The sequence below is a fragment of the Ixodes scapularis genome, unplaced genomic scaffold (assembly GCF_016920785.2).
Source record: "Ixodes scapularis isolate PalLabHiFi unplaced genomic scaffold, ASM1692078v2 PGA_scaffold3__209_contigs__length_174095766, whole genome shotgun sequence".
Classification (NCBI taxonomy): Eukaryota; Metazoa; Arthropoda; class Arachnida; order Ixodida; family Ixodidae; genus Ixodes; species Ixodes scapularis.
Genome location: NW_024609868.1, coordinates 101,803,253 through 101,819,159, shown reverse-complemented (window position 1 = coordinate 101,819,159; position 15,907 = coordinate 101,803,253). Strand labels below are relative to the sequence as shown.

General features: G+C 43.1%; 1 protein-coding gene across 1 annotated transcript in view; it reads left to right on the top strand.

Moving 5' to 3' along the window:
• LOC8035120 (sodium-coupled monocarboxylate transporter 2) overlaps positions 1-15,907 on the top strand; it is a 64,809-nt gene that overhangs the window by 6,418 nt on the left and 42,484 nt on the right. The window contains exons 2-4 of the mRNA XM_002411044.5: positions 12,597-12,662; positions 14,504-14,555; positions 14,657-14,724. Coding sequence (XP_002411089.5) covers positions 12,597-12,662; positions 14,504-14,555; positions 14,657-14,724 — 186 coding nt within the window. The remainder of the gene's footprint in view (positions 1-12,596; positions 12,663-14,503; positions 14,556-14,656; positions 14,725-15,907) is intronic.

The following is a 15,907-nucleotide window of genomic DNA, read 5'->3' as shown; positions in this document are numbered from 1 at the left end:
AAATTCCGATACGCAGAGTACGAAGAACACTAATCTTACTCATATGATTCTTTTGCGATAGCCCGCTATTTTATATTGATCAAATAAGGGTACCTGGTTGTTAGTTTCATAAACATTCATGGCCACATTTAAAAAACAACAAAAAAACAACTGTTTAGAGAAGCTGGAGGGCGCGTAGGCAGCACTCACATAAAGTCGTTTGGCCTTGGCCATAACAATCCAATCTTATCTCCCTTCAGCACGTGGTTCCTACATACGCTCCCATGTCGCACACTCGATCAGACTTACCTTGAGTTCGCAATGCCCACGGGCGCTGATCGCGAACTCTCATAGCCATGTCGCTTCCAGACGCTATGTAATCCTTTCAGTAGCCTTCAGCAGTAGCAAGCAAACGGAGCTTCCGCGAAAGCGCGATAAGGAGACGACAAACTCGGCTTCGTGTGATGCGTCTAGGAGCACTGATACGTACGATGGAGAAAATGTACAACGTTGTTTCTAACAGGCTCGTGGTTGGACCCGGCGACCTTTAGCATTGGAATTTAGTCCATCGTAGGGTGAGACGGAGTATAACATCGCAAACATTTAGCGCGACTCTGAATTTCACGTATGCAGGGCTGATGGGCCTAACGATCTTCCAGAGCCTTCCATACTCTCGAGTTCCACTCCCTCACTGCGTACAGGAGGTCGAGCTCGTCCTCGCCGAGCTCACTCCTTCTCGCCAACCCCTCTGGTCACGTGACATCCCCCGTTAACCAATCAGCGGCGAGCTTCGCCGCAACTTTTATCAAGCTTCACTTATGAGGCTTCGCGAAATGCTGAGAACCTGGCCAAAATAACGTTTTATATTAAAAATCTGTCTGCAGACGCGTTCCAATTACACAAATGTATAAAGCAAACTTGCTTCGAACACGCTTGATGCGAAGGTCAAAAGATACTCCTGTCATTATGCCCGGAGGCAACGCCGTGCTTTCGTGTAATAGCGGCTATAGACTGCCCTTGTAAAGTGGGAATTGCTTGCCTCTACAGGAATGCCCGGTGAAGAGGAGTGAACGAATTTTCTCCATCTCCAAAGCTACGGGCTAATGAGAAATACTTCAATTTCTTTTGTACGTTTAAGGCACATGTAATAGAGTTAAAGATTAATTCGCCAGGGCTGCCCTGTGGCTGCTCCTTGTAGCTTGTCTGAATTGACAAATGTCAAGTCACACTGCGAAATTTACCTTTTTTTTTCCTTAGAGCAATGCGCTGTAACTTTTGAATCAAGTGAATATATAAAAAAATCGTAAGCTTGCAATAGGTTGCCTAACTTGTACAAGTACGTTCGTGCTAAAAGCACAGCGACGTGGCAAAAGACGTATGGGTGATTGATCCGCCAGTTTGCTTCGCAATCACTGGAGAAAGCTTGGTCCGAGGATAGTTGTCCCGATACTCATATTGGCGACGTTCGTGACCAAAATCATCGCTGTGGTCGGCATTCGTGATTGGCTAAACACCCACTACCTCGTTTTTATCTGGATCAATCTTGCTTTTATCGACGGAAATAAGAATAATGTCAGACCTTCAATTGGGAAACTAGGTTTCAAGGTGAAATCAATCGAAGTATCTCACGTGATGTAAGGTTTAAAATGCACTTAAAATAGTTCATTCCGACCAAGACAACGCGGGCTGTTTATATCAGCATAAAAGAGCAATGTCGTTTAGAAATCTAGCTACGCTGAGCTAGCCTATAAGACGACATATTTTGGAATAGTTACAGTTAATATTTCTTTCAGACCATATTGCGTGCTTTATTTTTTTTTTCTTTTCGGTGCTTAAAAACAGATGTGAAAAATGGTGCTTGTACCTTTGTTTTTTTTGTGTGTTTCGGTGACGTTAAAAATTGATAAATGGACTAAAACTTTCGATTGGTCTAGTTGGTTCATTGTGATCTAAATGACTAAAAAGCGCAAACAAAACACAAACGAAGAAGAGACACAGACAACACGCACTAGCGCCAGGCCGTGTTGTATATGTCCCTTCTCCCCCCCCCCCCCCCTTTTTTTTTTTTTTGCGGTTTCTAATTCTTTTGATAAATGAGCGCGCGAAGCAGAAACAAAACCAATACATTCGGTGCAGCGGTACTCTGCACCCTATGTTGAAATTTCAATCAGCACATCTTTAGGCGTGAATCTCAGTGCACGTGAGAGCCCTTATTTTCAAATGAAACGGTCATGGTGCCGTTTCAGATGGTACAGTTTCAAATGGAACGGCAGCGTCAGTGGTTGCTTGCGCAGTCCCGGTATGGTGCCTGGAGTGCACCTCCGACTGCTGTCCCAAAGCAGCAACAAATGACGTCACAGAGGCCGAAGTGTCATGCTGTCGAATGTTGCGACCCCGGCCGTAAATTGTACAAATGCCAGCAAAAAAAAAAAAAAAAAACGAGCGGACGTGAACGTCGCTATTGGCACGGCGTCCCAATTCTGTGACGGCTACGCGTGAATCCCACCGCGTTTGATTGTGATTAGTATGTATGAAAAGGTTTCTACGTGTTGGGCAACATTAGGTTTATTTTAAATTGTTTTAGTAGATACTGCAAGCCAAATAGAAGCCAAGCGAGGTGGAAAAAATGTGAAACGAACTATGTGCAAAAGAAGTCCCTTTAAAACCACATTAGCAACAACAGAAAAGGTTGAATCACGTTCGCACACACCAGGACCTGCATGTTATAGCTAAGTGAGATTAAAAGCGTACAGGAAGCCTACATTCATTTTGTTGCAAAAATTACAAATATTTCAACCATCCCGGTTGAAATATTTGTTATTTTTGCAACAAAATAAAAGTAAAGTTAAAGGTTTTTTTTGTGGTAATTTTATTAGTTTACGCTTAAGAAACCCAAGTTTACGAAATTCGGATAGGCACGTACACATTTTCAATATGAGCATCCCAACACAGGTTTTTAGAAATTCTAAGTTCAAGATGTTTATGTTGCGAAATTTCAGAAATCGGTAGGCTGCCCTCAGGTACGCCGGAAAATTCGCACAGATTATTAGATAATTTACAATTAATGTCAACAAATTTTTTCCGTCCACATAAATAGGATTTAACCCCATTGCACGAAAGTTGTAGAAATACTCACACTTTCTAAATTTCAAAGTACTTTTTTTATGTGGAACCCTATCAAATGCTTTACTAAAATCTCGGAAGATTACATCTGCTTGTCCTGACTTATCAAGGTTAGCGGCAATCTTATGAATAGACCAATACAAGCTGAGTGGCACTGGGAAAACCCCTTTCCCAAGCCATAATACTCTGATCCTCCAAGAAAGAAGAAATGAAATTCGAGACAGTAGACGTTTCCAACAATCGCTACCTGTGGGGTGCCACCTTTGCCTACTGGGCTGTGCAATGCCTTTAGGTTCCTTTCGCAAGATATTAGACGCAGCGCATGCGTCCCCAGCCCAGTTACTCAACATTTTTCGCCTGGGGGATAGGAGCTGGAAAGGTCTAATGCTCCACAGATTTGCAAGATGTGCCCGTGAGGGAAATACAACCTTGGTTAGTTTGCCATGGGGCGCCTCCTTTTGTGAACACAGGCACAAACACGTGCCGAGAGCCAGTCATTTAGCCACTTACGAGAACTAAATAATGTTTGGAGTATTTCGGACAAGAAATGTACTATTGACCCCTCGTACCTTCGAAAAAAAACAAAAACGTTAAGGTTTTATCGAGGACGAAGCGAGATTTAGTTTTTGTAATTAATGGCATTGACGAAACCCCTGCGCAGGAAGTTAAATGAGGAGTCATAGATAATGACGAGGCGCGACATTTCTAATGGTCTTGGCCCTAGAAAATATTTATAAAATGATAATTGACATGCTAGGCAATTTTTTTTTTTTCGTCTGAAACAAGATTATCGTTTATTTTAAGCTCTTTAACAGGCTTATTCATATCGTTAAGGTAGCGGCAAATATTTCTGGGTCATTCTGCAAAAAGCATAGATATAATTTTCGAAACACCATTCTGTAACGATATTTAACTTAAGTAAGGGGTCTCAAACACGTGACCCGCGGGCCACATGCGGCCCGCGACTTGCTGGGAAGTGGCCCGCAGGCAACCGGCAGCGAGGTCCGGTTTCCGTGTTTCGGGCGCTAGAAATTACATGCGTCATTGTGATTTAATCTCGTCGATTGTTTTTCGCTCGAAAAGTAGCTATTCTGTTTTAGCGTATTCACATAGTTTATAATTATATGTTTTCATTTTTTTCCTTTGTTTCGCTTTATTTCTCGCTTCCCAGCTTTTTGTAATATACACAAATTTCACTACTGGTCTATCAGCGCGAGCTATTCGTTGAAGAATGCATATCGGCTGCGCGAAATTTTCGGATTAAAAAAAAACATTTCAGCATTATAAAACGATTATTTGTTCAGAGTATTATAACAAAAATTGTGATCAATTCAAGAACTGCCAAATTAACTGATTGAGTTTTAAAGACATCTTGAGCTGGGAACGACAGATAACTAGGTCTTTTGTTTTATTAAAAGTGCCAACACGTTGGCGGGGCGGTGCCATTTTCATTTTTGTTATTACATCGAGACAGGGCCCGAGGTAGTCATATAAACAAGTGAAAGTTAAAGATGTCACTGCTAAAACTGTGAGTTTACAAAAAGCATAAGTCACGAGGTCTCTTCTCATTCAGGTCTTCTAAAGCCCCCTTCCGTTGGCCCTCGATCTTTCCGGTGTGGGCTACCTGGCCCCCACACTCGAATGAGTTTGAGACCACTGACTTAAGTGGTGACTCTTGTACACATAGAATGAAATATATTATTACTCTTTATTTTTTAAATTTTCTTAGGCATGCGTTTCTTTCTTAATCTTTCTATCGTTGCATGGAATCGTTCTCTTTAAACATCTTTGTTTGTTGGGAATGAATTTTTCAAAACAAAAAGGGCATATTAGCTTGAAGCTTTGCCAATGAACAGACACATCCGAATCATTTTCTTAAAATTAATAAAATGACGACTTCCAAAGTTTAACGACACCGACGTCATCATCACGACCTTAGGTTTTGACGGTCGTCACGATGTGCTTTTTGATAGCTAAATGTCCAGCCAAAGAGTAGCAAAGAAAAAAAAAAAGCAACTTGTGATCAGGAAAAAAAAAGACGTTTACAACACCCTGTAACGCCGAATTAGAGCGCAGCTCTTACGGAGGAGGGAACAGTAAGGAAAGCAGGGCATTCCCCTCCTCCTCGTGCGTACCCTCTGAACGTCCCCTTCTCCTCGTCTCCTCCTCCCGTGCTCCTCTCCTCCTCTGCTTCTACTCCTCCCCTCCTTTCCTGGTTCTCTTCTTCCTTTCTTGAGGTATTTTGATTTTACGATATACCGTGCTAAACAATCTGAGATTGTGATATTCTCGAGCACCGCTTGTCCGGAGAAAGGAAATATAGCTTTCACGTCTGGAAGGTCCACTCTGTCTAAGTTATGCCGCTGCCAGGAAACAGGACATAAGGAGCAAGGCGGGAAAATGAGACAGCGTTAGAGTCAACACTTTAAAGAAGCTTGTGATACTCTCAATATCATCCTACTTGTTCTCAGCCCGGTCAAAGACTGCTCCGCGTTTTTTTTTTTTATTTCCTCAGCATTAGTCTTGTGCGTGCTCCCCCGAGATGGAACAGCAGAATATCCACTGCACGTCCTTCTGGGCCCATGGGATGTTTTCCTGCATAACTGGTAGAAAGTACTTTGTCTTGCATGAAATATTTGGTGAATGCTGTAGGCGAGAGATACATAGCTACCACGAGCAAGTCGTTGTCCACCTTGGTAGCACACAGTTTACCAACTTTGTCTGACGTGCTGCAGAGGTCGATGGCTACACTGCAGACCCGTACCCATGTAGATTGCCACTTGTATAACTAGTACAGCCCCTTTTCATAGTGCCTCCCTGTGATTTATGAATGGTGATATCACTTGCCTGCAAAACGGGTAGTTCGCATCTCCCCTCTTCTTCCTCCTATCCTTCTCCTTTCTTCCTCCCCTCCTCCTCCTCCTTCGCCTCCCCACCTCTCCTCCTCCTCCATATTCTTCTCTCTTCCTGCTCCTCCCCTCTCCTCCCTCCCCTCCCCCTCCCTCTTGCCCATCTCCCCCCTCTTGGTGACGTAACTCGTGCCCCTCGTGACGTCACGTGTGACGCCATTATCGGAAACGTCCCATAATGCAACGCGCGGATACGTCGACGGCGACGCCAACGGTGACCGCGACGCCGCTTAAACCGGAAACGGTCACATAAGGGCTGCGCTCTAAACATATTAACTTGAAAATTCGCCTAAGAATTTGCCTAATTTGCCTAGTCTTAGCCGAATCATTTTATTCGAATTAATAAAATTCCATGTTCAGATATTGAATAATGCTCTCGTCATTAGCGTGACTGAAATCGTTGACAGTCCTCATGGTGGGTTTTTTGTTAGTTGAATGTCCAGCCAAAGAGCAGAAAAAGAGGGGAATCTCGTGATCAGACACACCGTATTCAACACTGAAGTGGCACTCAGAAAAAGCACTGCTAAGGAGGTCTAGAAGGGAACAACTTGCTCCGTGTGCACATGTGTACTCGAGTACAACCTGTAAAAACCCCACGCAAACATTTTATTAAAAACAAAAGAACTAAAGCACTCTCAGCAGATGCATTCGACAAAGTAATCGAATTGTTTCTAGGAGATTAAAGTCACCGGTGAAAATAACAATGTTATTTAAAGATTTTAGTACGTACACACTAGAAATTCAAGAATGAAACATGGGGGCTTATAAATAGAACATAAGACGATACTTGAACCGTATACATTCACTCTCTGAAACAAACTTTCATGATCATTGATGGAATGTAATAAAACTAAATCGATAAATGATTTCAGTGCACTGGCTACACCTCCCCCACGGGGTGAACAATCTCTTGTGAACATTTTATGTGACGACTAAACTACTTCATTATCATTGCTTTCATGGTGAGCCCTGTTTCCGTGACGGCCGTCACGCGTGGGTCGTATTTAAGTAAAATTTAAGTTTTTCCACTTAGTATGCAATACCCTGTGCATTGAAATTCAAGAAACGTAACTGCGCGTCACTAGCTTACGAAACTTTTTGTAGATTTTCAGCATGAACAAATTGTGGCGAGGAAAAGCAAAACACGTTAATTTCTTGCCTCGTCCCAGATAGAAGTCATCATTAACTCGAAGCTTGTCGTTAACCAAAAAGTCCTTCTCACCGTTGTTCGCCTTGTCTTGTCTAGCATTCTCCCAGAACATTTTTTTTACGGTGTGTGCTTTGCGAATAATCATTCTGAATAAAAATGTATAGCTTCTTGGAATTTTTATTTATTGATTGCTATTCAACGAATATTAAAAAAAAAACTTTTAATTAGTCTCTTGGCGTCAATTCTTCCTAGTTGCTTCATTTTGCTCCCTGACGTTCAAGGCACATCTCGCTTGTCGAAAAAAAAAATCTGAACTAATTTTAATTCTCAGTTGTGCGTCAATTTTATTCGACGACCGCGACAGCGAGTACAATTGAGTTCGAACGCTGGGAACGGTCCTCAAGGTTAAAAAATATTGCGTTTTGTTGTAGCACAATGCTTTGAGGAGAAGTGACCACGTTCTGAATTAGGTCAGTACGACTGCAATTCTCTCATATTTTATTCAATCCTTTGTGTATTTCAGCAATTCTTAGCATATCGACAAATTTTTTGTCGGCAGCAGTTTGCTGATTGCGAAAATCTTTTACATGAAACATTTCCTGAACATAAGGGGCAGGACTAGGCTCGACATCTCTGCACAATAGTAACAAACACATGAGAAAGCAGACGGACGCATGCTTTTTTAACTAATCGAAGTAACCAAGCATAATTCATTGGTAGAAAAACACAGACCTGTGCCCGTTCAGTAAAACAAAAATAATGATTTTACAAAATAAAATAACATGTTACTCAGTACTAAACGTAATGGATTAGCATTACTGATCAATCAGTAAAAACGTAGTCGATTGCATGGCTTCTTACGATGTAAGTTACTTTGACTTTAACTTGATCTAACACTTCTCAGCAAATAAAAAAAAAAAATGAATATTTCCAGAGACTACATTGAATTCCTTCTATCAACATCACAAATCACAACTTTACTAGGATAGCTCTGAACAACAATGATGTCATTATTCCTTGACGAGGATAAGAATGCAGTAGAAGCCATGGCTCCAGTTAGCGCTCGAAATCTTCTGTCGCGCTTTGTTTGCGTGGATACGGGATTCCAAAATGTTATCGAAGGCAGAAACTTCGCATTGAAGCGAGACAAGCTTTTGCAAAAGTATTAAAAGTTAATGAGCGAAGGTGTAGAGTTTTGTGAGAAAGATAAGTTGGAGTATAAACTTAAGGCCATATATATAGTATATCACTTATTTAAATTCGCACCTTGTAGGTGTGCCAAGTTCAGGTCTGAACCGAAAAGTAAAGACATGTCAACAGACTATTTCAGGTACACCAATGAAGCATGCATTTAACTACAGTATCAGAGGTAGGGCTGCATCACATGTGGTTTCACCTCCAGTTTTCCAAAGAAAAGTAAAATAATGGAGAAAAAAGCAAGACCAAAATATCGTGGTTCCTTTGGATACGATCACTTTCTTATTTATGATTGCATACAGTGCAGGTGTGTTGTTTATTTTATAATGATGAATTGGCCAAAACATAGTTTGAAATGGCGAATTATGCCTATATTTTTATAAAAATAAGAGTAAAGATAAAAACAAATTGTTAAAAATATTTAGTAATTAAATTACGTTACAAACCAATACCGCGAATATGTAGCCCTCCAATTAAAAAAATGTATTTGAAATTGTAATACATTTCAACAAATACGCGAAGTTTGGTTGATTATTTCTTCAGAATAGAGGTACGAAATCTTTTTTTTCCATTCCAACATTATTTAAGTCAGAGATTGTGGCTTCCACGTAATTTTGGCCAACTCGTGCGGTGCTAACTGCATAGCTGCCGCTGCGGTTCCCCGTGGGGCTTTTGTGCCTCGGCAAGTTGTTCTAGTCACTGACAGAACAGATTTTCTCTTGAGCTGAGGCTCTTTGAAAAAACATAGGCGCATATGATTATCAGAGGATCGTGTTTTTAAAACAATGTAAACGTATCGAATTTCGTGCTATAATACGCGGCTATACTCTTTAAGTTAAAATTGTACCGTTGTGGAGATATTCTATGGGTGCAGACTGTATTAGGATACTTTTTTTCTTTTAATATGTCTGCTTATAAAATGACACTACGGAGTTTGTGATATATACATTTCATTAAGGATAATATTTTGCTTCTATGATAAAAAGATTTTTTTGTGTGTGCGCTAATAAAGCGTGCATTTTCAAGGAATATAATGCTGGAAAACTGTTCTGCCTGCGGTTTTTGCGCTTATGTAGGGAAAATAATTTTTCCGGGCGAAAACTTTCCAGGTAGATTATTCACCATGTGCGGGCTACAGTGCAGAAAAAAAAACACATTAGAAGCGACGACAAAAGAGGTCCTCAATCCACTTTACAGTTGGAGATGATACGACGCATCCTCTGGTGGCTATAAACACAGAGATAGTTTGATCGATGTGCCTATGTAATCTCCATCCATGGTATCACGGATGGAGATTGCTATCAACACTGCTATATCCAAGCATTTTGGCCAAACCTGGACCATCGAAAATCTGGTTGGCCATAGTGCACTGGCCAGGCGATGGGTCATTCACAACGTGCTGCTTAGGACCGGGTTAAGTCACGTGAAATGCCATAAGAGCGCTTTACCCGCCGTCCCCGCTCTTTTTGCGCGTCGCTGAGGCGCCTTGAGCGAAAACCACGCAGAATCGCGCATGCGCACGTTACCCTCGAGAGAGCGCGATGTAAAGTATGCTGCGTCGTAACGGCAGCAACGGCAAAATGCAGTTTGATATGGCCGTAGGTGTGACATTTCGAACGCAGAAATTCGGCGTCTCGCATTCAATGCGTTTTTTTGTCGCCGCATAATGGCGCGTTATACACTTACGAATTCACGAGCGGATGCGCACAGGTGGGAAGTGGATTTTGGATCAGAGTGGCGAAATCGACTGGTCGCTGTCGGAAAGCCTGAATAAGGGCCCGGACTGATGCAAATTTTCTGCCGGCGACGAGTCAATTTCGCCAACCAGCTCCGAAGTCCACTTTCCGCCCGCTCGGATCAGCCCGCGAATCAGCAAGTATAAAAACACTATTAGGACTTTGTCGAGAGCGCAGCTCTTATGGTACGTTTACATCTGAGAAGAAATCCGCTGCCGTGGGAGCGGATCCAGTCCCGGCGGCGGCGGCGACGAGCGGGTTGCGTTTACATCTATTTCCTTCGAGCGGCGGCGGCGAGGCCGGCTGCGGCATCTGTTCTCGCAACATCCCGTCAAATATGACGAGAAGGCGCGAGAGTTCCCACCTCAGCTGTCTCTCCCGGGAGTTGCTGCTCCCAGAAGAACGCGTACTCATGACGTATGCAGAGTCGCGCTGCGCTAGAATGTCACTTCCGGTCAGCGAAATACCTTGTTCGGCGGCAGATTTTTTGCGTCCAGCGTTTCGCCCCAGCGGCGAAAGCTGGAGCGGATTCGCTGGCGGATCCGCAAGTGTGAACCTACAATTAAGCGCGCGTTTTCGGCTTGAGCGGCGACGCCTTCGCCGTCTCCGTCCGTCTAACGAGCATCCCTTGCAAAATTCTTGAACACGTAATATATTCACATCTTGTTAATTTTCTTGACTCTAACTCTTTTTTCAACACAGCTCAACACGGTTTTCGAAAGTTTTATTCCTGTGATACCCAACTGCTAACATTAACTCATCATCTTCACCTCACTCTAGACCGGGGTTCTACGACTGACTGCATATTCCTGGATTTCTCAAAAGCTTTTGACAAGGTTTCTCACCAGCTACTTCTTCATAAACTTAGTAACCTTAATATAGATCCCAATGTCCTCACATGGATAAAATCATTCCTAACGAATCGCTTCCAATTTGTTCGAACTAATGACACTAATTCTTCGCCCTCACCTGTTAACTCCGGTGTCCCTCAGGGCTCCGTACTCGGACCACTCTTATTTCTTATTTATATCAATGACCTTCCTGTGCATGTTTCTTCCTCTATTAGTTTGTTCGCTGACGATTGTGTAATTTATAAAGAGATAGTTAACGACTCTGACATTTCCGCCCTTCAGGTTGATATTAACAACATCTGCAAATGGTGCAAGGAATCGCTCATGGAGCTTAACATCACTAAATGTACATCTATGAGAGTATCTCGTCATAACAACACTTGTCCTTCCTACTTTATTAACAATTCTACTTTAGTTTCTGTGTCCTCCTATAAATATCTCGGCATTCACATAACCAACGACCTCTCCTGGAATATCAACGTCCAATATGTCACTAACAACGCAAATAGGCTTTTGGGCTATCTCAAACGTAACTTTTCGCTTGCTCCTCTTTCGTTAAAACTTCTCCTCTATAAAACCCTAGTTCGTCCTAAACTGGAATATGCAGCTTCTATCTGGAGCCCCGGTATCACCCTTGCATCAGCTGTCGAATCTATTCAGAATCGTTCTGCCCGTTTCATACTCTCGAACTATCATCGTACAGCCAGTGTAACTTCCATGAAATCGTCCCTCTCCTTACCTGATCTCTCTCTCCGAAGAAAAATATCTCGTCTATGTTTATTTCACAAGATTTACTACTCTAACCCCGCTCTCCGTCAAGCATTGTTTTTAGAACCATCGTACATATCATCACGTGTAGACCATGACCTAAAGGTAGGGATTCCCCATTGTAGCACATCCACTTTTAATGCTTCTTTTCTACCCCAAACCTCCATTGATTGGAATCGCCTTCCCGCACATATAGTCTCAATAACTAACACTGTTTATTTTAAAAATGCTATTACCAACTTTTTAACAGATGATGCGTAGCGCGTGTTTTTGCTGTGTGTGTGTGTGTGTTTTTTGTTTTTTTCTATTTTTGCCTCGTTCAACTATGTTATTTTTATCTGTCGACCGCCCACTCCCCTCTGTAATGCCTTCGGGCCCTGAGGGAATAATAAATGAAATGAAATGAAACCGCGTCTTGCATTATGGTACGTTTCCCATAATGACGCCGCACTTGACGTCACGTGTGGCGTCACGTGACGCCACACGTGACGCCTTTTGATCCGGGAAATATTTTCTGTTAACTTTAATGTGAAACTTTTTTCTCTAAATTAGGCGGGATAATTTTTCTTCGAAATCTAGCTAAAAACTTTTCCCGCTATATTTAGCAGAAAAATTTCCCCCCGAACCTAGTGGAACGATTTTTCCGCTAAATTCAAAGGAAAACTTTCCTTGCTAAATCTAACAGAAAAATTTTCTCGTTAAGAATGGCAGGAAAATTTTACCATCGTGACGTCACAGGTCACGTCACGTCTGACGCTACGTGACGTCACACGTGACTTTCCCATCCGTACCCTCCTCTGTTCCTCCTCAAAAGCTGGGCTCTGATTCGGCATTACAGTGAATTGTAAACATCTTTCAATTTTTGTTTTCTTTTTCTTTGCAGTACCTTCGAATGCGGTACGGAAACAAAGTGGGACTTGCAGCATGTGCCATCTATCTCTTCCTCAGCGTGAGAAATGTTTTCTTGATTGATATCGCCTTATGCTTAGTGTTTATATGGTCATAATAATCGTGTATATCTAATATTTCTTGTACGTATTGTTCTTGTGTTCGGCGTTTCTGTTCAAACGACAAGAGTCACGACGTCTTTAGAGACGCCGGTCGTGACAATCGATTCCTGGGCATTTCATGATCCTTTGTCAATGATATAGCGTCGTTAGCCCATAAGAACGCAGCACAACGAATTACGAGGCAAAAAATGAACATAATATGCCTTACCGCGCATCTCTCAAAATGTCGATGTCTAAAGACGTGGGAACTCGGCGCTTCAATTATAACGTATAGGGTGGTTCAAGTCACCAGGCTCGATCTAAAATGAACCGTAAAAATCGACGCCTGCACGTAGCAATCTAAACTTTTCGTCTAAGGTGTAATTCACAGGTCGTTTTTTTCTTGTAAAATTACAACGCGTAGCTCTCTTTCCGTAAAAAATAAGGCCAAGAAACTTGCCAGGGTCTACGACGGGCAGCAACGCAGACGACAGGGGTCCCGTAGCGGGGTGTGTTTGGCGTTCGTATTGATAGATGGAGCTACCTCCTTATCGCGACGGCTCGCGACCACCGTGGTTTAAAATAAATATAATCTTTTTGAAATGTACCTTCGGTTAAAAAATAAATGCGAAAATTACAAGCAAAGCTTAATATAAAAAAAAAATAAAAAACGCGTCTGCATAAAGGCGGCGCTATAGCTGCTAACGGATTTCGTCTACGTGTCGTCTGCTATCTTTCGCTGGTCGGTCGCACCTTTAGGTGCTGCTCCCGACGCCATCTATCAATACAAACGCCAAACACACCCCGCTACTGTATTTGGTCGTCTGGGTCGCCGCCCGCCGTAGATCTTGGCAAGTTTCTTGGCTCTATTTTTTTACTAAAAGAGTACTACGCTTTGTAATTTTACAAGAAAAAACCGACCTGTGAAATACACCATTGACGAAAAGTTTAGACGGATGCGTGCAGGCGTCAATTTTTACAATCCGTTTTAGATCGAGCCTGGTGACTTGAACCACCCTATATATTGAAGTAAATCACTGCTTGTTCCACATGAACGGAACTGTATGCAACGTTTCACCCTAAGTGTACGAGCAGCCGACGCTGTCGCAGAAGTGGCTTACGTTCGTCATGTTTCTGGACGTGTTCTATCCTCGTTGAACCAATCGTAAACAGGAAAAGGGCTATTGGAGAGTTTTAGGGAACCGTTTGCGCACATCCGATACGGTACGATTGGCCCTCCGGTACGAACTGCGCATGCGCTACCGCAGATGACTCGCACATGCGCAGTTCGTCCCGGAGGGCCCCTCGATCCGTATCGGATGTACAAAAAGGCTTCCTTAAAACTCTCTATTGACTGGCGCTTTTGACGCTGCTCCATAGCTCCCATTAACGGGTAGCGCCGGCTGCGTCTTGACTTAAGGTGAAACGAAGTACTTAAGGCGAAACGAAGTATGTGAAAGGGCAGGGTTTCGGTTTTTTGGTGACTTCTTTAACGAATTTTCCGGTAGAGATTCCGCATTTATGACGTAGCCACTGAGAGCTCGCGAAGCGCATGGCCTGGAAAGTTGCGAGTATCTTGTTATCGCCACGGAGCTAATGAGATTCATGCAGTAGCCGATAAAAATGGCCAAGGAAAAATTACGACGTAAGAAACGTGTTCATACTTGACTACGCTTCGCGTTTCATGGCCTGGCAGGGACGATAGCCTAGAGAAATAATCATGAATAGGCAGGCATATCATAAATGCAGAATATATTTCGTGTCAAATGAATGTTTATTTTTTACTTTTTTTCTTTTTTAGCAAACCATCGGAGCAGTTGCACTTTTTTCAGCTTCACTTGCCACTGCGACAGGTAAGCTTAGGGTGGTTCTGCCTAGGATTCCATGCCTCCCAACTATCATCTACTGTCGTGATCGACACCTCAGATGCAGAATTGTTTTACGTCATTTTCAGTTTTCAACGTGCCTCTGATATGGACGACGATGGGAATCGGACTGGCCGGAACAGTATACACTGCTCTGGTAAGCATGAAGTGTCACTACCTAACACTCAACGAAAAATTCGGCCTTCGCAACCTTCAGTACCTTCACAACGCTTTCTCTTTCTGTTAGGGTTACCGTACCCATGTGCCCGTGTTGTCCGCGTTTTGTGAGCTGCTGCTACGTGCTTCCGCGACTGAAGTCTCGAGCAAATGGCGACGCGACGAGCTCAGTACGACGCCCGCTTTGAAAGAAGTGCAATTACGATGGCTGAGGATATCGGAAACTCTACCGCGGCTCGACGGTTAGATATGACAGAATCGACTATTCGTGGGTGGAGGCTCCAGCGTGAAGTGCTCTTCAAGTGTGAACCCGGCCGAAAAAGCTTCCGCGGACCACGTTGTAGTACTTTTTAAGGTACTTTTTTTCCTCTCACTTAACTCGCGTTACATTCGTGTTCTTCTTTTTTTTTTTTTTTTTGCGCTGTGAAAAGTTACCTCTCGCGTTACAATCTTGGTCGCGTTACATTCGAGTAAATACGGTATGTATGCATTTCTGGCGGCAATTGCTCTGTTTAACGAGCGTCTATAAAATAGACATGCCATTAAAGAAAAGAAGAAAAAGATAATGGAAAGAAAATTAACTAGAATGTCAGAGAAATGGTTCGTAGGCACTCTGAAGTATCACGAGTGGACTTTCCACCATGCCTCGAGCCTTCTCTTTGAGCACATCAGATGTTTGTTCTCCTCCGCAAAACCAAGGGCCTGCTCAATGCGGGTGCCGACGTCTGTCGCAGGTACGATTGCTGGACACTCAAGGAGCAAATGTTGGATAGTTTCTTCTACCTCACCACATGCACTGCACACGGTTTCGGTCACGTTCACATCGTACCGATGCCTGTAGATGCGGGTCCGTAAGGCACCACCGCGGGCCTCGGCCAGGAGTCGGCTGCCCAGTGTGTTTCCACACCAGCGGACGGCAGCGATGTCGGTCTTGAAAGCCGCGTATAGGTGCATGCTGGAATGTTCTTCCATGTCGGCTCTCCCCCGATTCGTCTCGGCGGTGTTAATCTGTCTTCTCGCCTTCGCAACCCAATCTTTCTTTGTAGAGGGCTCGTCGCTCATCGAGAAGGCGCTGTACTTTGTCCCGAATCGATTTGTGCGCCCCCTCCATGTCGTGTGTAGGTTCTTTAAATGAATGTATAAAAAAAACCTTCGTGCCCAGC